General features: G+C 33.5%; 1 protein-coding gene and 1 long non-coding RNA gene across 3 annotated transcripts; one reads left to right on the top strand and one right to left on the bottom strand.

The window, feature by feature from the left end:
- Positions 1–1,120: 1,120 nt before the first annotated feature.
- Positions 1,121–26,809, bottom strand: LOC111418038 (Equilibrative nucleoside transporter 2). 2 transcript variants are annotated; one of them, XM_071201589.1, is made up of 10 exons: positions 26,524–26,809; positions 20,501–20,600; positions 11,114–11,340; positions 8,346–8,485; positions 8,136–8,281; positions 7,849–8,081; positions 7,610–7,787; positions 7,437–7,558; positions 3,955–4,157; positions 1,121–3,902 (listed from the first exon to the last, which is right to left on the bottom strand). In XM_071201589.1, the coding sequence occupies exons 2-10, from the start codon at positions 20,556–20,558 to the stop codon at positions 3,776–3,778; spliced, it is 1,434 nt and encodes a 477-aa protein (XP_071057690.1). In that variant the 5' UTR covers positions 20,559–20,600; positions 26,524–26,809; the 3' UTR covers positions 1,121–3,775. The 2 variants fall into 2 exon arrangements, with proteins under 2 accessions (XP_071057690.1, XP_071057691.1); XM_071201590.1 differs by lacking the exon at positions 26,524–26,809 and adding an exon at positions 21,434–21,569.
- LOC139432781 (uncharacterized) lies at positions 12,025–13,710 on the top strand. The gene is made up of 3 exons (XR_011642453.1): positions 12,025–12,352; positions 12,408–12,702; positions 12,766–13,710. It is a non-coding gene; the product is annotated as an uncharacterized lncRNA (long non-coding RNA).
- Positions 26,810–27,193: the final 384 nt, after the last annotated feature.

Raw genomic sequence — 27,193 nt, 5'->3', positions numbered from 1 at the left:
GAACAGACCACAACATTCATCCCAATACGTGTACCCATCACATTCAAATAATACAAAAACTCATTACTCCCCAGCTCCGGTACAGATAGGCAGACCAGAAGACCCATATCCACACCCAGATTTTATTTAAATATATTGTAGTAGGAGAAAGTTGCCCAACAGTCAAATAACTTCAGTTTTTCAGGTTTTATATTACTTTGTTTATTTTTAGTTCATATTATTTGTATTGTTATTTTAATGAACGTTAATAAAGTAATAATTACTTACCTTTATATATTTTTTCAAAACCTTTATGATTGCGTCACAGGTCTCTATAATAATCTTTCCAAGTGTTTGAGCAGCTATTGCTGTTTCGAACTTTAAACCCTCGTAAGTAAGCCCAGAAGTAAGGTATCGTAAAGTTGCAAATAACTTTTGCTTGGGTGATATTGCTTCTCTCATTATAGTATGTTGTTTTTCTATAAGTGGTGTTATCATTACCAATAATTCGCCAAAAGTAGTGGGGTCCATTCGTAAATAATTTTTGTAATCTAGTGGTGAACTCAATTGAAGTTCCTTGAGGAGATTTGCGTGGCTAAAAAGGGATCTTTTCTTCAACCACTCTTTCATCCATACTCTCCTCTTCCTCCTTCTTTTTTTAATACCAACATCCTCGGAGGTTATAGCAATTATTATAGCTAAACAGGCCGCTTCGTCAGATGGCATGTTTCCGTATGAACGCAACACATACAACTGAGGTTTGCATAAAATAGCGCACAGTGTATGGCTAACCATGTTTGTACAACACTTTGTTGCGCAACATCAGGTTGCCCAATATGTATGCAGGTGTATGGGGCCTATTACGCAACGTCATCTACAACAAAATATAAAAGATATGGTTCAAAAAAGAGTAAGAGTAATTTTTTGCAAATACAGGTTTGATGAATTTATGCGCTCTTGATGAAGTTTTTAATAGGGGTGAGAGTGGTTGAGAGGTGTTCATCTATCAAGGCGGCTACTAAGATATTAAGGATGTTTCTGGGATCATTATAAAATAAATAGCCAACTTTTAATGCTACATCTGTTTCGTTTACAACATGTTTAAGCAAAACATATATAGCACCAAAGTTAATCAATAATAAACCTCATTATACAGCCTTTGAGCTTTTATTTTAATCTAAACAATCGTCAATTATTAACATCTGTTAGTGATTTGGTCAGCTGGACCCTGTTTGATTGAAATGAAATAATATGTATGTATATATATTTTCAATTATGATTTTATTTGTATGAAATCAATAAAAATGTTTGTTTTTACGATTTAAAATTAACAATAAAATACACAGTTACAGTTTGTAATTATGGAACAATACTTATATTATGTACGAAGCTAGGAGTAACAAATATTATTTTGTTATGCGTTCAAAGATTAAGTGTACGTTGTAGAAATTCGAAGAGGTTCGATATTATCGTATAAATAGTTGTTTAAAGAGATGTATTGGTCAGTGGTTTATTTTATAAGATTGCTTTTTTTAAAGCATAGGTTAACTTCAGTAAAAATATGTTAAGTTATCAATTTTATACAATATTGCTAAAAGCTATGAAGAATATATGTATGAAAATTCTAAAACATTAATCAACATTATTTTATCATAAGTATTTCTTTTTTGTAACAGTAACAATAGAAATATATATCTTTATTTTTACTGCAGTCAATCCCGTACATATTAAACGGCTACATAAATTAAATTATAAAATTATGCATTATTAATTCAATAATTTTGATAAAAAAAAAACATAACTTTTACTTATATACAATGATTGTTATTTCTTTCAGAACGTAGCTTATTTTTTACACCGCACTTCATCTACAATTATTTTATTAAATGTTTTGGTACCTTATTATTACTACAAAAGGCTACCGTGTGTTTGTTTTGTTACTGTTGTGGAAGAACTGAGCGCCAGAATCTTATTGCGCGATACCCTTTTGGTTCCTAGAAGACGCGAGTGGATAAAGGGGTTATGTAACAATTTTGAGAATTTTAGGATTTTTGGCTTTTTAAGTGTTTTATGCAGTAATTTAAACGTCTAAAGATGTTTTGTAGATTAATTCTTACTTTTTTGCAAAGTACCGGTTGATGTGGAGGAAATGTATTGGCATACCTAAATACACAATGGGAGAAGATACCCCAAATAATTTTTCCTTCAGAAACGATTGCTATGAAAAGGAAGAGGGATCCAAGTAAGTGGAAAAGGGAAACGGCAAGGATTGCAAGAGGTCGAGGAGAAAAATATATTTCTCAAACGGGAAAAGAAATTGCCGCTAAGAGTCCAAATCTAAAAAATGTACTGTGTACGGATCGTTGCAGATTAAATTACGATGAGAAGTTTGAAGTCAACTCAAGAGAAAATATATTTAAAAGTTTCTACAAGTCAAATCAGAATTCCAAAAATATTTTACTTTTCAAAAGTATAAAAATTGGCCCCGTTCAGCGCCATAGATCTTCAGCTAAAAATCCAAAACAGTTTTCATTTAAATATTTTATAACTTATAATGCAACACAAACGCAAGTTTGCAAACGTTGCAACATTGGTAGAAAAAAAGTTGCTGTTATTCAGAGAAAGCTGAAATCAGGTGAGGTAGCTCCAAGTCCAGACAGAAGAGGCTGCCATGATAAAAGGCCCAGCTTGCCAGCTGAAGTTGTTGAATCCATTGTTGACCACATAAAAAGATTTCCTGCCGAACAATCACATTATTCAAGGAATAAAAATATTAATAAGATGTATCTTTCTCCGCTGCTAAATATAGCTAAAATGTACAGGTTGTATGTCGCACCAAAAAATTTCCAGAAGAGTACATAGTAAAATTATGTTCATATAGCAACATTTTTTCTACAAAATTTAATTTATCTTTTGGACAACCTAAGAGCGACACTTGCAGCACTTGCGGCAATGAAGAACATAAAGAGAGGTACAGAAAGGCGTTTGAAGAACAGAAAAAGGATAGCTTAAAAGCTAAAAGCAACAACGAAATTGGTTATCTCACCATGAATCTGCAACAAACCATGCCTTTGCCAAGAATAACCACATCTAAGGCTTTCTATCTGAGACAGATGTGGTTTTACAATTTTGGTATACATTTCATATCAAAAGAAGAACAACCTTATTTTTTTACGTGGACTGAAGACGCTGTTTGTATTACCTGAGATGGTATCAGGTGGATTAGGGTGGAAAAGTTTGGGGTACATGGAATGTCTGGATGAAAATACCGAATTTGAAATTGTCAATTGCTTAAAAAATAAAAAGACTACAGAAATATGACGTATTTATCCAGACAGAGTTTCGGAAAAAAATGGCAATATTTCTAAAGAAAAGTTACTGAATTTGAAACAACAGTTGCAATTTGTACATGATGAATACAAATATTATTACTAAAATATTTTACGCGATAATAAAATACTTTAGATGACATCTTTCATTCTTGTAATTCCTTAACTTATCTTCATTTTGTAAAGTTATTATACTGTAATATATTTTGTTGTTGAAATAAATTGAATATATAATATGAAAAACGAAATAAAAGAAATAAATAGTAAAAAGTTCCAAACAAAAAACTTTAAACGCGAATAACTCAAAATTGTTCCCGTGTTACATAGCACCTTCATCCACTCACGTCTTCCCTTATCAGTCTGTTAGGCGGTTGTTGGTATTTGCGTGTACAATACAGAGCCGCTCTCTATCCAAAATTCACGTTCACTTCCCATTCTGACTCTGTATTGTACACGAGACATTTTTGTTATACACCAATATGCGTAATAACTAATGGCCATAAGTACGCCGAACAAATTCCACAAAATATTCCGGTAATTAAAGCAGCACCACCAAACATTCCAGCTGTTGAAGCGTAGCGTTGTTCAACCGTTCTGTAATAATAATACAGATAAATTATAATATTTCGATATAATTAAAACGTACCCTGGGGCATACATCATCCCAAGTGAACTAAAATATCCGCTTGTTAAACCCATCGTTATCGCAACAAACCAATACAACCAATCGTTTGTTATATAAACTGGTAAAGTTCTTTGAGTCTGTTTTAAATTGTAATTACATAAGAGGTAAAAAGGTATATAAAGAAATCTTAGTGTTACTGGTATCCATAAATATTTTGGTTTGGGCTAAAAACAAAAATAAATCATGTAATAAGCACAGTCTATATTTGCCTAATGTTTCTAGGTCTAGTGTTAGTTGTAGTTACAGTGTACATTACATTACATTACATAGAATACATATCGGGTAGGCGGACCAACCAACCTTGCACCGCGACCCTAAGGATCTATTGTACCCCGATAGATATCGTTATCAAATTTCACCGTGCAGTCCAATGCTCTTAACGAACATTAATACCTTGCTCGGCGAAAGGTCATTCAGATCTTTTGAGGAGATAAACTGCGACCCAAAAATCGAGAATCTGATACGGTTAACGGCAGGGCAGTGGCATAAAACATGCTCAACCGTCTCTGCTTCCTCCGCACATAGTCGGCATTCAACATCGTCGGCTAAACCCAACAAGTTGAGGTGTGCTTTTAATCGGCAGTGCCCAGTAAAAACACCCATTAGAACTTTTATGCTACTACGGGCAAGTCCTAAAATATTCCCGGGTTTGAACATCCAGGAGAACTGGTCCACAGTAGGCGAAGTCTCTCTTCAGCCCACAGTCCAATCCTATATTTGGCCATCGCAAATGATACACCAACTGCTGGTTCCGGTCCCACAAACGCTTCAGCGCTGCCATCTCGTGCTAGCTTATCTGCCGCTTCATTGCCAGCAACCCCAGAGTGACCCGGGACCCAGATCAGAGAGACTCTGTTATCACAACTCAGTGTGTTTAATGTTCTCTTACAATCATTAACCAGAGCCGACACCGTTTTCTTCACTCCTCTTTCAAGAAGGATTTTAGCACCCATGTCAATAGTAAATACTTCCGCCTGGAATACAGTACAGTACGTACCCAGGCTGTAAGCTTGCTTAATTCGAGGTGTCTGGCAGTATACTCCTGCTCCTAACCCCTTCAGGCGTTTTTGATCCATCTGTGTACAAGCAAATGTCTGCCTGAACCAGACAATTTTCATTTTCGATCCAGGACTGCCGCTCAGATTACATAGATTAACTTCATCTTCGTGGGTAACAGCCGCCATTATACGTTTGTTGAATAATATACTATTATCTACAACTATTGAATTATCTATTCGTTATACATTTGATTTTTGACGGGTAATGACACGCATTACTCATGACTGACAAAGTGTTGAATAATGAAGCCATTATTGCACAGTTCTGACACGGCCTACTAATCAAAAAAAAAAAATATAACAGAAATGACAGCTTTCTTATATTGAGGTTATGTCTGAAATGTCTATCAAGTTTATTTTTTCCTTTCTTTGATTTTTTTTTTTCAAAATTAAATAGTTGTAGATAACGTATAGTATTCAACTTGCGTATAATGGATGTTACCCACTCAGATTACACAGATTAACTTCATCTTCGTGGGTAACAACCGCTATTATACGCTTGTTGAATAATATACTATTATCAACGACTGCTTGGATAAGTCATCATTACCGCACGCATTTGAGGTGATTTGAGTTACGTAATGAAGTTCATTACCGCACTGGTTTCATTACGTAACGCATTTTTAGCCTAATCAGAACAGACTTAATTTATTGAAACGAGCAACAATACAAAAGAAAAAGTGCTATCTACTTACAGAGAAACAATACTATTTATTATAAACATTAATTGTTATGTTTTTACATTTCGAAACACTTATTCCAGATGAGTAAACATGTTGTTGATGACTTTTTTAAAGAAATTGATTTTTTAGTAATTTTTAGCACTCGCAGATAAAATGCTGTATATCACACGTGGGCTAGAGCATAATTACAGTACTCTTGTGATTACACGACTCGGTCTACGACCGTCGGCTAAACCCAACAAGTTGAGGTGTGCTTTTAATCGGCAGTGCCCAGTAAAAACACCCATTAGAACTTTTATGCTACTACGGGCAAGTCCTAAAATATTCCCGGGTTTGACAATGGCGATGTTAATAAACACCTTAGCATGTCTCATTCCAGGAGAACTGGTCCACAGTACGCGAAGTCTCTCTTCAGCCCACAGTCCAATCCTATATTTGGCCATCGCAAATGATACACCAACTGCTGGTTCCGGCCCCACAAACGCTTCAGCGCTGCCATCTTGTGCTAGCTTATCTGCCGCTTCATTGCCAGCAACCCCAGAGTGACCCGGGACCCAGATCAGAGAGACTCTGTTATCACAACTCAATGTGTTTAATGTTCTCTTACAATCATTTTTCAAGAAGGATTTTAGCACCCATGTCAATAGTAAATACTTCCGCCTGGAATACAGTACAGTACGTACCCAGGCTGTAGGCTTGCTTAATTCGAGGTGTCTGGCAGTATACTCCTGCTCCTACCCCTTCAGGCGTTTTTGATCCATCTGTGTACAAGCAAATGTCTGCCCGAACCAGAGAATTTTCATTTTCGATCCAGGACTGCCGCTCAGGCAGTACAATCTGGTATCGAGCATTAATCACTGATAGTGATACCGCCAAATCTGACGGCATTGATAGCACAGTATCAGTGCTTATAATGTCTTCCGCAGCCTATTGGTAGGACATGTCGGAACAGTTTTGAGCATATTGCTTAAATCTGTAAATGGTTGTTCTAGCCACTTTCTCTATATGCAAATGCAGAGGAGATAGGCCAAGCAGAACCTCCATTGCTAGAGTTGGCGTTGTGCCTATCGCACCAGAGATTGCCAATCCAGCTACTCGTTGAATTCGTGAAAGTTTACTGATAACTGAAGTCTGTCGGACTTTCCTATACCAGGCTGCTGCTCCGTATGTGATCATAGGTCTAACCACAGTCCCAATTTTTTCCACAAAGACTGCGACAAGTCCACAAGGATAGTCTAGCTTTGTGCAAAACTCCCTGCAAATGTCCATTCCATGACAGGGTTTTGTCTAGGATTACTCCTAGATATTTGACTTCCTTTGAGAAACGAATTTCTTCACCTTGGATAGTTGGGCGGATTAGTCCATCCAACTTTCGCTTCCTGGTGAAGGGCACAACAATTGTCTTTTGCGGGTTTATTGAGAGGTTCTCTCCCTTACACCAAGCGCAAATGGTATCTAGGGTCACCTGGAGGACTTTAGATATCCTCGGCAAACAGGTTCCTTTGACCATAACGACAATGTCATCAGCATAAGCTTGTATTTCTACACCAACGGCTTCGACTATCGCAATCAGATCGTCAACTAGGAGGGACCAAAGCAGGGGAGATAACACCCCTCCCTGCGGGCAGCCACCCGTAGTGACAGTGTAATGGAAGGTTAAAATAATAACTGAAATTTATCAAATTAATTTTTGATTACTTACCCAGGTAAAATACTTCGTAAAAAAACTACCAAGCATAGCACAAATATTAAATGTTAAAAAACAAGTAACATCAGAATATAAATTGTCAGGTACAAAGAAGTTATCATCGCTTTTTAAAATACCTAAACAAAAAAAAATTAAGATTTGTTAAAAAAATCTTAATATTACCTTACGTGCTTGAACTGCGGGAAATAAAGATAACGTTACAAAAAACACCATAAAAATATTTAATAGTTGCGGGTAAGCTTGTTTAAAAACCAACAAATAAGGTGTTTTTTCAGTTTTGGTATCTTTTCCTTTTCGCAATTCGGCGTCCCGTTTCTCTTTCAATTCATGGTGCCTGTAGAATCTCTGAAATATTCATTAAGCAAACGTTTTTGACGAAATTCGAAAATGAAAGGTACGTTTTTACGTTTAAAGGCAGTGCAAAGTACGTATCAAAACAAACTAACAGCACTAATAGAGCCGTTATGAAATAATAGATGGCGGCCATCCTTTGGTTCGATGAAACCAATTTCGAAATGACGGAAACGATGGCAGTGAACGTTCCGCTTATGTTACTACCCAAAATTACAGCCCCTGTATATTTCGGAGGTAGTTTTGCGGCCATACCAAAAATTGTATTTTGATAAACACCGTTCATCACTACAATAAAATAATGATAAAATAAAAATTAAATTAATTTATGTTTAATATTACTGTTGAGTAATACTACAGAACACATTGTTAGCCAAAAAAACGTTCCAGGCCATCCGCTTGTATCCATCATTGCTAAAATAATCGTAAAAAGAAAAATTATGACTTCAACCCATATACTCCAAACAATCCTTGTTGTCAAGTTACCACTAAAATAAATTTAAAAGGATATCTACTTAAAAATTAAATGAGATGAAGCTTTAATTAACTTACCCCAAGACTACAAAAATGTTTAGCCAATTAAAGGCTAAGTTAGGAACTTGCGAGGCGAATCCTAAATTTTGTAAGAATGTGTCGCTATAAGTTGTATTTTGACCGGTGTAATCATAACTTAATTTGTACGTTGTGAAATACTAAAAAAAAAAATTAAATCGTAAAAAAATAATTTGCAACAAGTCGAACATCTCCAATTGATTGCAAAAGACTTCGAGATACACATAGGTTTTGTAGAGACATTTTAGCCAACTACCCAATCACCATAACATGCTAATAGAGCAGCTATGGCAGCGTTTCTCAACCTGTGGGGCGCGCCCCCCTAGGGGGCGTCATAATTCTGCATGGGGGGCGCCAACACATCAAAATGAAAAAAAAGATAATTACTAATAAAAAATTAATGTCATTCTGACATTCAAAAAACTTAAGTAAGTACAGTACACATTTAAACTAATACACTCGTACTACTACCTATGTATTTAATTACTATAAATATGATTGTATCAGTAGGCACTGTCAAATGCCAAATGAAACTAATAATAGACTCATCAGTACTAAATTAAAAGTAGCTGTAATGATTATAATTATTAGTGACTCCCTTGGGCCTGTCTCGCACAGCAAAGTTTTTCAAAAGAAGGTTTTATATTACAAATAGCCACTCTCAGTTCTTTGACCTATATTCAGTCGAGTCCTATATTTTGTCTTTAAAGCAGCCACCGCAGAAAATCCGGCTTCACAAAGGTAGGATGTTGAAAATGGCAATAATATACGAAATGCTCTTGTTTTCAGTGGAGAAAATGCATCATCCACTCCCGCCCAAAATTCAAAGAGAGTTTTATTACTAAATTCTCTCTATTACTAAATTTCGCCCCTTGCAGTAGAGTGTATGAAGATTTCTTCTTCTGCAGTTGAGAGACCTTCGTGAGTAGTTCGAACCCACTCGTAACTTGCTACCAATTTGTCGTCAGCAAGAAAATACTTTTCAAAATTCTATGTCAACATGGCTAAATGACTTGCTATTGTTACAAAAACAACTGTCACATACTGTTCTTCTTCCTTGTATGTTTTGACACACTCATTCACATTTGCGAACATTTCTAGTTTTTTTTGTTTCACATTTCTGCTCCACAGCTCCAAATTTCTACAGAATGCACTAACTTTATCACTGCTATCCAACATATGTGTGTTTGCTCCTTGGAGTTGTAGATTCAGGGTATTTAATTTCTCGAATATATAACCAATTTCATCACAAATAAAGCATCTCGAAACTTTTTGGCTTCCAGGCGGTTTTCCTCTTCTTGAAAATTGGCAATTTCCTCTTTTAACTCATAAACACGTTGTAGAAATTTCCCACGCGATGCTTTTCTGTGGATCATACAATAGGTGCAGTCACATTGCGGAGATTTTTGTTTCACAAGTGCTTGTACGCTTTGAAATCTTCCACACATTGTAGAATCACCATTGGTGCATATTCTTCCACTCTATGTTTGCCTCATTAATAAAATCATTTAAAATATCAAACAAAGCGAGTGCTTTTGCTTTGAGTTCTCTACGTATGCAGAAAAGTAGTTCTTCTACTACCGATATACGATCACAAAATCAGACATAGGCAATTAAATGAGCGTCTTTATTGCTATCTCGTCAAGCTGAATCGAAAACAATTTGTCACACAACTTTTCAAGAAGCTGATGCTGTACATCTTCGGCTATATCACCAATTCGGCAGACAACAGTATAATTTGAAAGAGGTATGAATTGTAATTGTTTGGCAAAATTATCTCTAAACATACTGGCAGAATAAGGTCTTCACCAATGGTGTGAGGCCTTTTATATCTGGCTATTTTATATGATAGTTTGTAAGAGGCAAGTAAAACTTTTTCGTTCACAAACAAAGTTTTTTTGAAGAATGATATTTGCTCTTCATATATATGACTAATTTTAATTCAAAGAATTCTCGGGGCTTGTTAACGTACTCACTATGAAGTGTTTCCAAATGGCGTCTAAGTTTATTAGGTTTCATGCTGGCTGCTGCCAAAATTTTTAAACAAATGACGCAAAAGAAAGGTAGGGGGGCGCCATAAAAATTGTTATTGAAAATTGGGGCCCAAATACTGAAACGTTGAGAAACGCTGAGCTATGGCATTAAAAATGAAAACTGGCCTTTGATTATATATAATATGGATTGAGCTAACTGAATATATCTACTAACAAAAATGTTGCTCAAGGTGAATAGACGCAGATGGAAAGCGATAATGTGAAAGTGTAACAAAGATAGATATATTATATGTCAGTACGCTTCTATATCTATCTCACTTCTATCAGTACACCCATTATATGGCAGTACGCTTCTATGTCTATCTCGGTTCGATCACCTTGCGCAAGCTATCTCTCTCGTTAGCTCAATCCATATTATATATAATCAAAGAAACTGGCGCAATATAAACTGGTTTGATGATACATTTCTCGAGGTATTTAAATTAAAGTTAGAAAATTATCGAAACTTCATTTATTGTAACGGCAAAGTACGCGAAAGATTTATTATCAAAAAATAAACGATGTTGTTTATGTAAACGGACTCGATACACAACAAATCGTTTTTCATATCCTAATCTAAAATTCGTAAGAGTTCAAGGTCTAAAAAAGTCTACCTCAACAAGCTGTTAAAGTTATGGTATATTATCCTTTCTAATCATATTTTACTATATATTATAAATTAGAATTGTTCGACTTTGCATAACTAATAATATATATTGAATAATTCAAACTTACATCGTTTGCTGTAATAAACATGTTCCACGGGGTCAACACACCAATTCCGTGCAACAAAAAGATCCAATAAACCAATTGATACCGATCTTTGGGCGCATTAAGTTGTAAACTAGCCTCATCCATACTCATCTTTTGAAAATTGAGTTCTTCTTCCGGTAAATTAGCTTCCTCCCAAGACGGCTGTAACTTTACCGGTTGTTGTAAAGCCGTTTTTTCACTCGTTTCACCTAATCACAAAATTTTATTCAAAATAAAAATGGTCAGTTAAAAAATCGTTTTAACAATGAAAGACTTGGGTTCTAAAAGAACCAGTTCGCCAACCGAAACGACTAACCGTTTGGTGCAACCGAAGAACGTCTGCTGTTGGTTGGTTGAACGCGTTTCGAATAACCGACTCGTCTATAGCTTTGTCTTTCTTCAAAGATATGCCTACTCGGGCCGGTAGAATCTTCAACAAATTCTTACGCATTATCAACAATTGATTTTACTAACTCAAGTACAGGTTTCTTTGTGTAAAAGTGCTAAGTTGCTTAGAAATAATAACCATGTCATCAATTTGATGACTGTCTATTGTAATAATAAAATTAAATTATTTATTGCTACAATCAACTTTGAAAAAAAAATTGTTCGTATAGGTCAAACAACACGATTTAGAACCAAATAAGACTATTTTAAATCATCTGATCAATTAATAAAGCAATAAACTATTTAAAAGGTTAGCTAGGTCAGAATGGTTCACGGCTTAATTTAAAGCTGACATTGAAACTATTCAAAATAAAACGTGTTAATTGATAACGCATAATGTGTAAAGGTCAACTTACACCATGCAAATATATTTGTCACTGCGACTAATTTAATACAATAAAAAATAGATCTAATTTAATAATTTATGATTATAATTTGTTTTTTATTTAAATCAATTGTCATTGTCAAATTTTTATAAAAAAACGGTCTGTACCACCCTAGATACCATGTTCTATGACCACGCTTTATAATATTTTCCACTAAATAATAAGTAAGGTTGTGTATATTCTAAACGAAGTTGTCACTGATTGTCACTTTAAAGACGAAGCCACTAATCTCTCGTCACTTGGCTAATATCTACGTTTTGAAGTTAAAACTCGTGAGCAATATATTAAGATAACATAATTAAGTGCTATAATTAAAATTTGAATATTGTTTAAAAATCAGAATTACTGGAAGAATCTGAGTCTTCCGCTAGTTGGATGATGACAGGAGGTAAATCAGTTATTAATGAATTTCCCATTAATGTTGTCCAATCTTTTTTAAGTAGTTCTTCACAGTGGCGAACACTATTTGCCCACATCTCCGGAGTGTAATGACCAAGAGCTTTTTGCCAAGTCTCCTTGACACGACAGATCTTTTTCTCCGAGCTGGACTGAACATGTTTATTGTAATAAGTTTTTAAGAACGCCCAACATAGTTCAATGGGATTATATTGGCAATTGTATGGAGGAAGGCGAAGAACAGTATGGCCATGGTCTCTTATTAATTTGTCAATTTCAAAGGATTTTTCAATTTGAGGCTTGTAATAACGGATTATTTCCCATAACGATTTTTTATTTAAGGTTGGTTCAAACTGTATATTATGTTCAGTTAACCATTTTTTCATATCATTTTTTTTTGTGCAGAAACTTGGAGCTTTCTCGATTTGTTTTGAGTGATATGGAGCATTATCCATTACTACCGCACACTTCGATCCCAAATTATTTAATGCTGGAAGTAATTGATTTTTCACCCATTCCATAAAAATAATTGACGTCATATTTTTATGACAATCTCTGTGCTTCGTGTTGTCACTGAGCAAGAGATCGCAATTTGGCAAAAACCCTGACGAAGTGCAAAAAGATTGCAAATCTTTTTCCTTCGCCTTCTGCTCTTTACGGAATACCGAATCTTTCATTTTCATTTACCCATTGATAAACTTGGGTGCCATTTTCGTAAATCCAAGTTTCGTCAAGAAAAACAAAAGTATACTCTCCGGATTCTAGGTATTGCAAGTATGTCTTTAAAAATGTAATTCTTTTTGAAACTATATGTGGTTGCTCAATTAACACTTTCCTATTGCTAATCTTTTTATATCTATATCCCATAGATTTTATAATTTTATGTAATTTTGATCTACCATTAGTAAAATCACATTCATTTCTTGCAAAATTAAGTAAATCATTAAGATTAAAATACTGTTTCTTTTCATGCAATTTTTGTATTTGTCTTCCTAACTCTTCTTTAATAAAATATAAATTATTATCCGTTTTGTAGTTCATTTTACAACGCCCTTGTGTTTTTGGTTTTTTTTACAGTTTGATATTTTTTGTAGGTTTGAATAATTTTAAAAACCGTCGTGCTGTGAACCTAATACAATTATGTTGAATATAAATTTAATTTTAAAACTCAAGTGCAATACACATACATCAAAAATACGTGAAGCTTTATCACATATATATTTTAAATTCGTATTTGGTGTCTCCGTCTGTACTTCTTCACAATACCTAATTATAGAGTTTTTTTCGCGTTTAGACAGTTGACATCCCGTTCCACCCTTTCTTAACATTTTTATGGTAGATTTAGCAGCAAAAAAATTGTATGAAAATTGTTTTTTAATCAATCTTAACAAATTTGATAGACAGTGGTGGCACACAATTAAAGTAAAAGTTACGACATGCGCTTTTACTTTCAATACCAACTTGACGACACTTTGACAATTGATTTAAATAAAAAACAGATAATGTTTATATTTGTTTATGGCAGAGATGCACAGACCGACAGCAAAAATAATATTCTCGTACATTCGAAAAATAATAAATATTAAAGTACTTTGTTTCTTTTGATATTGTGAGCGACGTCCATAAAACTGAGACGGGAGCTTATTGGTCAGCAAGCTATGTTTATAAAACCCATTCAAGGTTCAGAAACAGCTAAAGAAGTTAGTTATGAAATTTCTCGAATGATAGCAAAGCGAAGTCGCCCCTTCAATGATGGGGATTTTGTAAAAGAATGCATAGAAATTGCCGCTAAGAAAATGTGTCCAGAAACAGCAAAAAAGTTTGAGAAAATTCAACTGAATCGTATGACTATCCAAAGACGAATTATGACTTTGTCAGGTAATATTGCGGAACAATTAACTGAAAAAACTAAGATCATTGAATTTTTTTCATTAGCACTCGACGAATCCACTGATATTAGTTCCACAGCTCAACTTCTCATATTCATACGAGTAACACTCAAGATTTTGAAGTCTTAGAAGAGTTATTAGACTAATGACATAGAACCTGAGAATAACGATAAATCTTCATTACAAATCATATTGCCCTTTGAATAATTGGTGAATTCCAGAAGACCCGTGACACGCACATCGAGAAGTTTGAATCGCTGGAACGCCGGATACAAAAGAAGAAAAGTAATAGTTTACCAGTAGAAACAATCGTCATCAACAGATCGAGTGTCCCAGTAACAAAAGATGAAACCACTGTGCTCGCTAAAAGATTGAACTACACAATCGCCCCGAAGAAGGTCCCGAAAGAGGAAATCAAAAGAAGGCACTACGGTCTATTACAGAAAAGTCAGTAATCGTTGTATTACCAGCAGACAAGGGGAATGCCACCGTTGTTATGGACCAGAAAGAATATGAGGACAAAATGATGAACCTACTGGACCCAGCCACCTACAGAAAGATCAAGAAGGACCCCACAGACAGAATCGTAAGGAAAATGAAGGACCTGATAAAATTCACAGGAATTCCAGCAGAACGGCAGAAAGGATTGTTTGTGCAGAATCCGGTACCACCAAGAATTTATGGACTACCGAAGATTCATAAACCAGACGTCCCCCTCCGCCCTATCGTGAGCGCTATCAACTCCCCAACATACCAGTTGGTCAAATATCTCGCAAAGATTCTGTCTCCTTTTACAGGAAACACGGAATCATATGTCAAGGATTCTACACATTTTGTGAAATCGGTAAAGGGTATAAAGCTAGATGCTGAGGATATTTTGGTAAGTTTCGATGTTGAGTCTCTTTTTACCAGGGTACCAGTCAAGGATGCCTCCGCCAGAAGCTCATTCCCGAGGGATTACTGCGAGGGACATCAACCGGGCCACCAAGCAGCAAAAGCAGAAAGAAAGCTGTCTTCCCTGTTTCAGGTGTGACGGAACGAATTGTCGAGCACATCAAGAAAAACGACATCGTGGTGCGATACGGGACGGTGAACAAGATTCGGAACACACTCCCAATAGCCAAGGACAAACTAACTCCATTAGAAGGAGCGGGAGTCTACCGACTATCGTGTAGTTGTGGAAAGGTTTACGTTGGCCAAAGCAAAGGTACTGGCTAGGGACAACAGATATTACCAAAGGCTGACAAGAAAAGCCATAGAAATCTATCGACATAGAAATAACGTCAACAGAGGAGATGGCTGGGAGCTTAGGAAAACATGGAAGATAGTGATGAACACGAAGACCTCCTCCCGCCTCACACCGGATGCGACTCAATTAGTTAATAATTAGCTTGTAATGCTATTGTTACCGTTGAACCAAGGAAGAAATTACAGAATACCTATTATCAATATCTAATTTGATGCCTGCAGTATATAGTCTTGCAAGCAGTATCATATTGTCTGGAGTAAATACACTTCTGCGCTAACTATCTAGTCTTCCATTATTCCCATCTAGTCTTCTGTTAGAAGTGGGAATTATTTAAACTTTCATTAGCAGTATTTAATTTTGTAACAACAGCATACAAGTTTTTCCAAGCAGTATCATGCCATCTAGAGTAACTACACTTCTGCACAAAGTTTTTAGTGCTTCATTATCAATATCAAGTTTTCTGTCAGCAGTGTCTAGCTTTCTGGCAGCAGTATTACGCGTTCTGACGGCAGCATTAAACTTTTGACAGCAGTATCTAGGCTTCTATTAACATTATATAATCTTCCATCAGCAGTATACAATTTTTTGTAATGTCATCTGTAGTAACTACACTTCTATAGTCCCCCATTAACAATATCTAGTCTTCTAGTCAGTATCTGGGCTTGTATTAGCAGTATTTAATCATCTATAGACAGTATCCAGTCTTGTACGAACAGTATACTATATTTTGCAAGCAATATCGTGTAGTCTGGAAAAAGTAGACATCTATAAAAAGTATTTAACTATTACCACCGGCTATTATAGTATATTATTCAACAAGCGTATAATGGCGGCTGTTACCCACGAAGATGAAGTTAATGATGAAGTAATCTGAGTGGGTAACATCCATTATACGCAAGTTGAATACTATACTTTATCTACAACTATTTAATTTTGAAAAAAAAATCAAAAAAAGGAAAAATTTTTTATTAGTAGGCTGTGTCAGAACTGTGGAATAATGGCTTCATTATTCAACACTTTGTCAGTCATGAGTTATTAGGAATGTGTTCATTGAAAGGTCAAACCAAAGGAGTTGATATACTCAATGTACTTTTGGATGAGTGTTCAAAAACTGATTTGGACTTATCAAAATTATCGGGAGTTGCGACTGACGGTGCTCCTTCGATGATTGGTGTCAATTACTTTGCTGAAAAAGCATCTGCAAGAAAAAAACATAAACGCTGAAGATCTCATGCAGTTTCACTGCATTATACACCAAGAAGCCCCCTGTTCTAAAAAAATTGAATTTCAAAATGTCATGAAAGTGGTAGTTTCGACTGTAAATTTCATAAAATCACGAGGACTCAATCACAGGCAATTCAAACAATTCCTTCATGACATCGAAAACGAATATGGAGATTTACTGTATTATACAGAAGTAAGGTGGCTAAGTCGTGGATTGACACTGGAACGATTTCTAAATTTAATAGAAGAAATTGGAATATTTCTGGCGGAAAAGCAAAAGGATGTCCCGGAACTTAACAATCCTGATTGGTTGTGTGATTTGGCTTTTTTAGTTGACATTACAAATCATTTGAATGTCTTGAACACACGGCTCAAGGCAAAAATTAACTGATATCCCAGCTCTACGCTCATGTATCATCCTTTCAAAGCAAGCTGACACTTTTCAGATCGCATTGAATTCTGGAAATTACAATCATTTTCCGAATTATAAGAAAATGGCTAAAAAATTCAACAAAACTGCGATTAATTTCAGTTATGTAGAAAAGCTAGATATTTTGATTCAATCTTTTCAAGACGGATTTTCGGAGTTTAAAAAAGTGAAACCTCTGTTGGACATATTCAGCAATCCTTTCACTATTTCAGTTGAAAATGCGCCAGAGTCAATGCAGTTAGAAATTATCGACATTCAAAACGACCAAGATTTACGCAACAAATTCAACGAAGGAGACTTGCAGAACTTTTACCGCTGCATTGATAAAAATATGTAGAAAGAGTTGCGCATAAACGCTCTGAAATGTGCCAGCTTATTTGGTTCTACCTATACAGGGTGTTCCGGTGACTCGGGGCATAAAATTAACCTCATATAGTAGAGCAAAAATGATGACGATTCGTGAAAAAAAATTATTATAAAAGTCTTCAAATGGCCAAGATATGGGCCATCAAAGTTCAGAAATTTTAACACATTTTTCTAAATATTTTCAATACCATTTATGATAGAGCGTTGAAATTTGGTACAGGGTAAACAAATATCAAGCAAAATCATTAAACTAATTTTCACTTTGATTGGGCGGCGACAACCATGCTATACAGGCTGTCCCTAAAATTTGTTTGCTCAGAACTTTTTTGTTCGCTCGTAACCCTACATTTATTTTTGTACTTTTTAATAGAAAATTTATTTTAGAAACTTTTATCACTCTTTGAAAATTTTGATAACATTGACTGTTTTCGAGTTATACGCGAAAATATTAAGCTTCAATTTCAATGGTAACACTAAAAAACGAAGTCTTCGAAAAAGTCAAGGTTGGCCATGGCAATTAAAAAAAACAACTTGCTGTCAACTTGCTTATGTCGTTTAAACACAAACGATAGTTTTTTGTTAGTTAAGTTTTTATTAATTTTAAGTGTCCAAAATGGAGAGTTACACATTTAGTGAACAAACTGACATGATTTTGACATTAGGGCAATGTCAATGCATATTGCAATCGCAGTGGGCAATTGGCCAGTCTGCGCATTTGGCATATTGCCAAATAATGCAGCACAAAATCCAAATTGATGATCAGTTTTTAGAAAAAGTACTTTTTACAGATGAATTCTAAAGATGGAATCATCAATTTGAGAAATTTACATAGTTGGGCAGACGAAAATCCAAGATTTAAGAAAACTTGGAAATCGCAATGGAGATTTTCTCATAACGTTTGGACTGGCATTGTGGGCGATGTAATTATTGGACCCGTTTTCTTACCATCAAGGCTGGATGGACATACATACAGGCGACATTTAGAGAAATTAGATGATTTTTGAGATGATGTTCTTTTAAACACAAGGCGAGCAATGTGGTATATGCATAATGGTGCTCCTGCGCATAACACACAGGCTGTCCAAGAATTTCTGAGGGAACGTTTTCCGGGACGGTGGATTGAACGAGGAGTAGGTGCACCCATAAGTTGGCCCCCCGATCGCCAGATCTTACACCTGTAGATTTTTATTTATGGGAACGCGTTAAATCGCTAGTTTACTGCGTTGAAATAACTTCACTTGATCAACTGAGGTTGCGAATTGTTGATTCATTTGATCAACTTCGAACTGAGATCAATGTTCTTCGCAGAGTGCGCTTTAATTTAAGACGGCGATATCAGGCAGTGTTTTTGAACATCTGCTTTAGTATTTTTTTCTTCTTTTTTATTTATTATTATTTGTTTATAATTTTATTGTTCTTGTTAATATTTTTGTTATGTTCTTGTTTGTTGTTACTGTGAAAATTAAATTTATCGTTTTGGAAATTACATTCTTTTATTCAACTAAAATAAATTAACGCTGGATTTAACTAAATCTGCACTTAGAAATTTATGCAAATAATGGTTATTAGCTCAGTTCGTTTTTCAATTATCATCGCCAAACCCAGATCTTACGGAATATGTTTCCTTTTTTTGTTTGTTACGATTGAAATCAAAGCTTAACATTTTTGCGTATAACTCGAAAACGGTCAATGTTATCAAAATTTTCAAAGAGTGATAAAAGTTTCTAAAATAAATTTTCTATTAAAAAGTACAAAAATAAATGTAGGGTTACGAGCGAACAAAAAAGGTCTGAGCAAACAAATTTTAGGGACAGCCTGTATAGCATGGTTGTTGCCGCCCAATCAAAGTGAAAATTAGTTTAATGATTTTGCTTGATATTTGTTTACCCTGTACCAAATTTCAACGCTCTATCATAAATGGTACTGAAAATATTTAGAAAAATGTGTTAAAATTTCTGAACTTTGATGGCCCATATCTTGGCCATTTGAAGGCTTTTATAATAATTTTTTTCACGAATCGTCATCATTTTTGCAGGTTAATTTTATGCCCCGAGTCACCGGAACACCCTGTATATGTGAATAAACTTTTTCAATACTAAATAATAAAACAAAAAATCGAAACCGCCTTGCAAATGATAGCTTGGAAGCAGTTTTGCGTGTTGCTACAAGTAAATTTGAGCCAAATATGAAAAAGATTACACTATGCAGTGCCACGCTTCAAATTAATAAATTCTTTTTCAATTTTAATACATTATTATCAATTCTTTATTGTCTTTAATTATCATCAGTTCATGATTTGCCCGACTGGCCCCTAGTCTTAATAAGTCTGTGCATCGCTGGTTTATGGTCAAATATTCTCCTCTACCTCGGCAATATAGCTGCCTCGGACTCTAAACATCAAATTAGTATACTGTTTATTTACTGTTTGTATTTGTAACAGAAAACCCTATCCTGGCTCGGTTGAGTGACAATCTCGGAGTCTAAGTGACATATTTAAGTAGCAGCCTCGGCGTTTAAGTAACACGTTTGCATTTAAAAAAAAAACAGGATTTTTATGGTCAAGGTTAAATACTCTCTTCTGCCTCGGCAGCTCGGCCCTACATGTCAAATTACCATATTGTGGATTATTTTTGAACAATTTTGATTTTATATAATATATGTATAATTTGTAATCGTATCGATATAGTGTATCTAATCTTAGTCAACAGTTTCAATAACTGTTGTTGAATTATTCTCGTACATTGTTTTTTTATGATAACCGATGAGATAAACAAAACACTTAGTATTCGAAAATAACATCGTTTTTAGCATGCATGCAAGAGTGAACCGGTAATTATCTAAACTGATTTAACCTTTCGCTATTTTCGGTATCACGAAAGCGTGCGGGCGATAAAAAGAAAAGAAAAAAAGAAAGTAATCGATAGGACGACGCAACGGTCATAATCCGAGCTTTCAGGTCAAACTCTTTCGCGGGATACTTACCCTTTTGGACGACAACACCATTTTTATCCTCCAGAAGGTAATCCCCGCGAGAAAACATGTTTCTTTGCTATGAAAAATTTCCAACTACGATCGCAACATGCTGTAACAAAACATATATCTCAAAAAAAAAAATTATCTATTAGTACTAATTAATTTAAGATAATTTTTTACACCACGTGGTGTTACTTACCACGCGTACACTTAACCTATATGATGCGCGCGAAATATTCTAATTACCCCCGCCACTCTCAAAAGCAAAAATAAACTGATAAAAGATACTCCTGAACATATAAGATATACACAACGTTCTCTTATGTAAAACGTTAGCTGATGGGACTTTAACGACGAAGTATATTTAGATAGTCAACTACAAGAACATTCTATTAAAAATAACTTACGCATTTAAATTGAATTTTTTAAAATCAGATCCATTACTTTTTAAATGAATCAAATCAAAAGATAATGATAACAATAAATTAAGCTTAAACCTTTTATCTGTTTACAATATTTGAAATCATTTTCAATACTCAATATTACATTTCAGTTCGAGATTAAATCGATTTGAAATCGTTTCGTTCATAAAACTCCGAAAAACCGACGTTATATTTGAAAGTTTCAAGCTTTAAGCCGTGCTAATCTCGAGGCGCACGTTGGAATGATAGCCTAGGTTAAGCAATAAACGATGGTCCCAGAAGTTTATGGAGCGTCCAGGTGAAGATATAAAGTGAAACGAGGGGGTCATAGGCCTTTCCTCTCTCGCAGGATCGATATAAGGATTCATCTGGTGGAGAGCTTTTTTTATTAGAGGAAGAAAGAAAAAAAGCTCGTTCGTATATCGCCCGAGGACACTTTGGTATCATTTTTTTTTTGTAAAGATTCTCAAGTGATTAGGTTTTAATTTAGTTCACGCAACAATAACCTCAATAATATTACCTCAGTAATTTAATCCAGAAATTTAGGTGTATAGATGAAATTCCTGGTGGTATAATAACATCCCAAGAATGTTTGAACACTCCACAAGTAGGTTGGAACATTTCCTTCCAAGCACTGGATTTCATAGATTCCGCATATTATGTGATATTACAAAAGCGGTTCAAATTCTAAATTAAAACTTTACTACTTAAGTAATATAGGTTGCTCGTAGAAGATTTCAACGGTAACAACAAGTCAAAGATAGAAAAGCAGAAAGGAAAGAAAAAGTTGGAATTGTGCCAAAAATAAAGTCGCGTTTGAGAAAACCATGAGTCACCTTTTAAGAATTAAACGTTGCATTTCTGTGAAATATAACATAAACGTCAATTTATTACGTTAATGTAATTTAAATCACTTTACAATCAACAATAAAGGTGATAAAGTAATATTATCATCCGCAGTAACGTCCCAGAACGTAAACAAGGTGAAGGGAAGCCTATATCTCATTAATTACAAGAATTTAAAATAAAACAGCAATTCCTATACAAACGATTAAATTATGAACCCATTGTTATCATTATGCGAAATTTACGTAATAATAAAATGTTTTAATCTACTTTACGCGTTAAAAAGGATTATGACGGCTTTAATATCAATCGATTCTTATTATAGTATTAGAATGTTTTTACACAAAAATTAGTCATAAATCAAATTCCTTGATGACTTGAGAGTATATAAACATGCGTTTTAGATTTACATGTTGTATTCAAGATGCGCAGCAATGTCATAATCAGTTTGGAGTTGATATGATATTAATTAGTGTGGAACGGATAGGGAAATTAATAAGAAATTTGATAAGATATGTCAAATTATTTCGATCCAAGAAAGATCCAAAACGACTTGTTGCATTAAAAAGAGGATACTTTAATTAATAATTGGTGATATTTCCACAAGGATCCTTCAAGAAATTAATTATATAGCGAATTTTGAAAATTATCGATGAAAATTGCAACATCGAAACTTTTATCAAAACTTCAAATATTGTTTTCTCAAAAACTAAAAGTTATTTTTCAAAACGGGTTTGTTCATTGGAAAGAGGACACGTTTATTAAGACTTTGGGAAATTTTCATACTCATTCCAAGAAATGGATATTATACGAATTTTTAAAACTTAATCGGCGAAAATTACAAAATTCGAAAAAATTGTAGATCATTTCAAAAATTTATTTCTCAAAAACTAAAAGCGATTTTTCAAAACGACTTGTTGCATTAAAAAGAGGATACTTTAATTAATAATTGGTAATATTTCCACAAGGATCCTTCAAGAAATTAATTTTATAGCGAATTTTGAAAATTATCAATGAAAATTGCAACATCGAAAATTTTATCAAAATTTCAAATATTGTTTTCTCAAAAACCAAAAGTTATTTTTCAAAACGGGTTGGTTCATTGGAAAGAGGACACTTTTATTAACACTTTGGGGAATTTTCATAGTCATATTCCAAGAAGTGGATTTTATACGAATTTTTAAAACTTAATCGGCGAAAATTGCAAAATTCGAAAAAATTGTCAATCATTTCAAAAATTTATTTCTCAAAAACTAAAAGCGATTTTTCAAAACGACTTGTTGCATTAAAAAGAGGATATTTTAATTAATAATTGGTGATATTTCCACAAGGATCCTTCAAGAAATTAATTTTATAGCGAATTTCGAAAATTATCGGTGAAAATTGCAACATCGAAAATTTTATCAAAACTTCAAATATTGTTTTCTCAAAAACTAAAAGTTATTTTTCAAAACGGGTTGGTTCATTGGAAAGAGGACACTTTTATTAACACTTTGGGAAATTTTCATACTCATATTCCAAGAAGTGGATTTTATACGAATTTTTAAAACTTAATCGGCGAAAATTGCAAAATTCGAAAAAATTATCGATCATTTCAAAAATTTATTTCTCAAAAACTAAAAGCGATTTTTCAAAACGACTTGTTGCATTAAAAAGAGGATATTTTAATTAATAATTGGTGATATTTCCACAAGGATCCTTCAAGAAATTAATTTTATAGCGAATTTTGAAAATTATCGATGAAAATTGCAACATCGAAAATTTTATCAAAACTTCAAATATTGTTTTCTCAAAAACTAAAAGTTATTTTTCAAAACGGGTTGGTTCATTGGAAAGAGGACACTTTTATTAACACTTTGGGAAATTTTCATACTCATATTCCAAGAAGTGGATTTTATACGAATTTTTAAAACTTAATCGGCGAAAATTGCAAAATTGGAAAAAATTGTCGATCATTTCAAAAATTTATTTCTCAAAAACTAAAAGCGATTTTTCAAAACGACTTGTTGCATTAAAAAGAGGATACTTTAATTAATAATTGGTGATATTTCCACAAGGATCCTTCAAGAAATTAATTTTATAGCGAATTTTGAAAATTATCGATGAAAACTGCAACATCGAAAATTTTATCAAAACTTCAAATATTGTTTTCTCAAAAACTAAAAGTTATTTTTCAAAACGGGTTGGTTCATTGGAAAGAGGACACTTTTATTAACACTTTGGGAAATTTTCATACTCATATTCCAAGAAATGGATTTTATACGAATTTTTAAAACTTAATCGGCGAAAATTGCAAAATTCGAAAAAATTGTCGATCATTTCAAAAATTTATTTCTCAAGAACTGAAAGTGATTTTTCAAAACGGCTTTTTGCATTAAAAAGAGGATACTTTAATTAATAATTGGTGATATTTCCACAAGGATCCTTCAAGAAATTAATTTTATAGCGAATTTTGAAAATTATCGATGAAAATTGCAACATCGAAAATTTTATCAAAACTTCAAATATTGTTTTCTCAAAAACTAAAAGTTATTTTTCAAAACGGGTTGGTTCATTGGAAAGAGGACACTTTTATTAACACTTTGGGGAATTTTCATAGTCATATTCCAAGAAGTGGATTTTATACGAATTTTTAAAACTTAATCGGCGAAAATTGCAAAATTCGAAAAAATTGTCGATCATTTCAAAAATTTATTTCTCAAAAACTAAAAGCGATTTTTTAAAACGGCTTGTTGCATTAAAAAGAAGGTACTTTAATTAATAATTGGTGATATTTCCACAAGGATCCTTCAAGAACTTAATTGTATAGCGAATTTTGAAAATTATCGATGAAAATTGCAACATCGAAAATTTTATCAAAACTTCAAATATTGTTTTCTCAAAAACCAAAAGTTATTTTTCAAAACGGGTTGGTTCATTGGAAAGAGGACACTTTTATTAACACTTTGGGAAATTTTCATACTCATATTCCAAAAAGTGGATTTTATACGAATTTTTAAAACTTAATCGGCGAAAATTGCAAAATTTGAAAAAATTGTCGATCATTTCAAAAATTTATTTCTCAAAAACTAAAAGCGATTTTTCAAAACGACTTGTTGCATTATAAAGAGGATATTTTAATTAATAATTGGTAATATTTCCACAAGGATCCTTCAAGAAATTAATTTTATAGCGAATTTTGAAAATTATCAATGAAAATTGCAACATCGAAAATTTTATCAAAACTTCAAATATTGTTTTTTCAAAAACCAAAAGTTATTTTTCAAAACGGGTTTGTTCATTGGAAATAGGACACTTTTATTAACACTTTGGGAAATTTTCATACTCATATTCCAAGAAGTGGATTTTATACGAATTTTTAAAACTTAATCGGCGAAAATTGCAAAATTCGAAAAAATTGTCGATCATTTCAAAATTTTATTTCTCAAAAACTAAAAGTGATTTTTCAAAACTGCTTTTTGCATTAAAAAGAGGGTACTTTAATTAATAATTGGTGATATTTCCACAAGGATCCTTCAAGAAATTAATTTTATAGCGAATTTTGAAAATTATCGATGAAAATTGCAACATCGAAAATTTTATCAAAACTTCAAATATTGTTTTCTCAAAAACCAAAAGTTATTTTTCAAAACGGGTTGGTTCATTGGAAAGAGGACACTTTTATTAACACTTTGGGGAATTTTCATAGTCATATTCCAAGAAATGGATTTTATACGAATTTTTAAAACTTAATCAGCGAAAATTGCAAAATTCGAAAAAATTGTAGATCATTTCAAAAATTTATTTATATTATTTATACGGCATAACACGACGCCATAACTTATTGTAATTTAATTATTGTAATTTTAAGATTGAGAAATGAAAGACGACAGAAAATAACCACTTCCTCATTTAACATAGTTCCACATATTCATCAGTTTCATTCAAGGACAACAACTAATCTCTCCAGTTTCGAATTTACACAGCAAGAATTGAATTTACTTAATAAAGGACATAAATATACATCCACACCCATGTTCTTGAACCTGCCAAGATTGGCCATAGACATCCAAGACATGATTACAGGCACACAATTGTTATAACTCATTGCAACTATGAGCATGTAATCATTATTTTCTGGCTAATGGTCCACATTTTACACCTAATAATCTCTTCAACCTAAAAATATTGTTTGAAATTCAAAATATTAGAATAGAACGAACTTTGAGTAATTCAAATTCATGTTGAAAAGAAAATACTTTGACCAGACAAATTTAAAGCCATCACGTGTTTTTCGTGTCAATGATCTAATTGACCAATTTACCTATAAATTAAATGGTTAAATTAAAGTGTTCATATTGTAAAGTTAAAAGTTCCCCCTCCAAAATAGTTCATTGACACTACAAGGATATATTCGAAACGTTTTAAGACCCACGGTGTCAAATACACACATTTTACATTAAAATAATATTAATACATATTTTTTTATTAATTCAAATTATTATGATTTGAGCATTTATAATAGCTATTGATTATTATGTAAGAATATACAATCAGTATCGACGGAAACAACATTGAAATCGTAAGCGCGAGTCTAAATTTAACCAGCGATGGTCATAAATAACGCAATCGTTTCGAAATAAACGACCGGAAATGAATGACACGTTTCAAAAACTCATTTGCAACTTCATTTAAATTTTACAGTGTTAATCATACGTTATAAAAACAAATCATACCTTTTATCTAAGAAAAATTTTTGCGTACGATTCGTTTCAACAATCTTACCTTAAACTTTTCGAAACACGTTCATAAAAAAAAAACCTCGTCATCACCGCAACTTTAAAAACCAACCGGTTCGGTTGTCGTTCACTTTCCAATGAGAAAAACTGAACTGAAAATTACTTGTCCTGTGACACCGTGTTCACCTCTTTCAACCAGCTGACAGAAAAGGATAACGTAACGCAAGGACTCGTGGTCAGATGGCGCTGATTTGAGGGTTGTAAAAAAGGATTCGAGCTGCTTTTAGACAGCGTGACGGCAACGCGACGATGCTTTCAACCTTCTAATTGCATACTTTTGTTTTTATCCTTTTGTTTTGATAACAGTCATTTTTTTATCAATTGTTTTTAAGCCTACTTTTTAATATAGTAATCTCTTCTGTTTGTAATAGACTGTTTTGTGTTATCGCAATGTTTTCGTAATATTGTTTATTTAATTTTCCGTACAACGTAGTAAATCCTTGAAATAACAAACATGTGTAAGGTTATATTTATATATATATGTATATAATCATAAATATATAGTAGGAGTATTAATATAAACCAACGTGAAGTTAACAACAAATGTTATTGAATATTAAAATTACAGATTAACAACTTTTTTTATTAATTCTAACTGGTTTTACCGTATTATTACAATTTTCTACTCCAATTCAATTAAACTTTATAAATGAAAT

The sequence above is a fragment of the Onthophagus taurus genome, chromosome 2 (assembly GCF_036711975.1).
Source record: "Onthophagus taurus isolate NC chromosome 2, IU_Otau_3.0, whole genome shotgun sequence".
Classification (NCBI taxonomy): domain Eukaryota; kingdom Metazoa; phylum Arthropoda; class Insecta; order Coleoptera; family Scarabaeidae; genus Onthophagus; species Onthophagus taurus.
This window is presented reverse-complemented; position numbering and strand designations above follow the sequence as displayed.

What these genes read in the sequence shown, in the direction of transcription:
- LOC111418038 (XM_071201589.1), bottom strand. Translation starts at nt 20,558, where the DNA reads ATGTTTTCTCGCGGGGATTACCTTCTGGAGGATAAAAATGGTGTTGTC. An exon ending in TGGTGTTGTCGTCCAAAAGG is followed by an intron (nt 11,341 to 20,500) that starts GTAAGTATCCCG and finishes TTTTGTGATTAG; the next exon opens with GTGAAACGAGTGAAAAAACG. An exon ending in AACATTTTTGTAGTCTTGGG is followed by an intron (nt 8,282 to 8,345) that starts GTAAGTTAATTA and finishes AATTTATTTTAG; the next exon opens with TGGTAACTTGACAACAAGGA.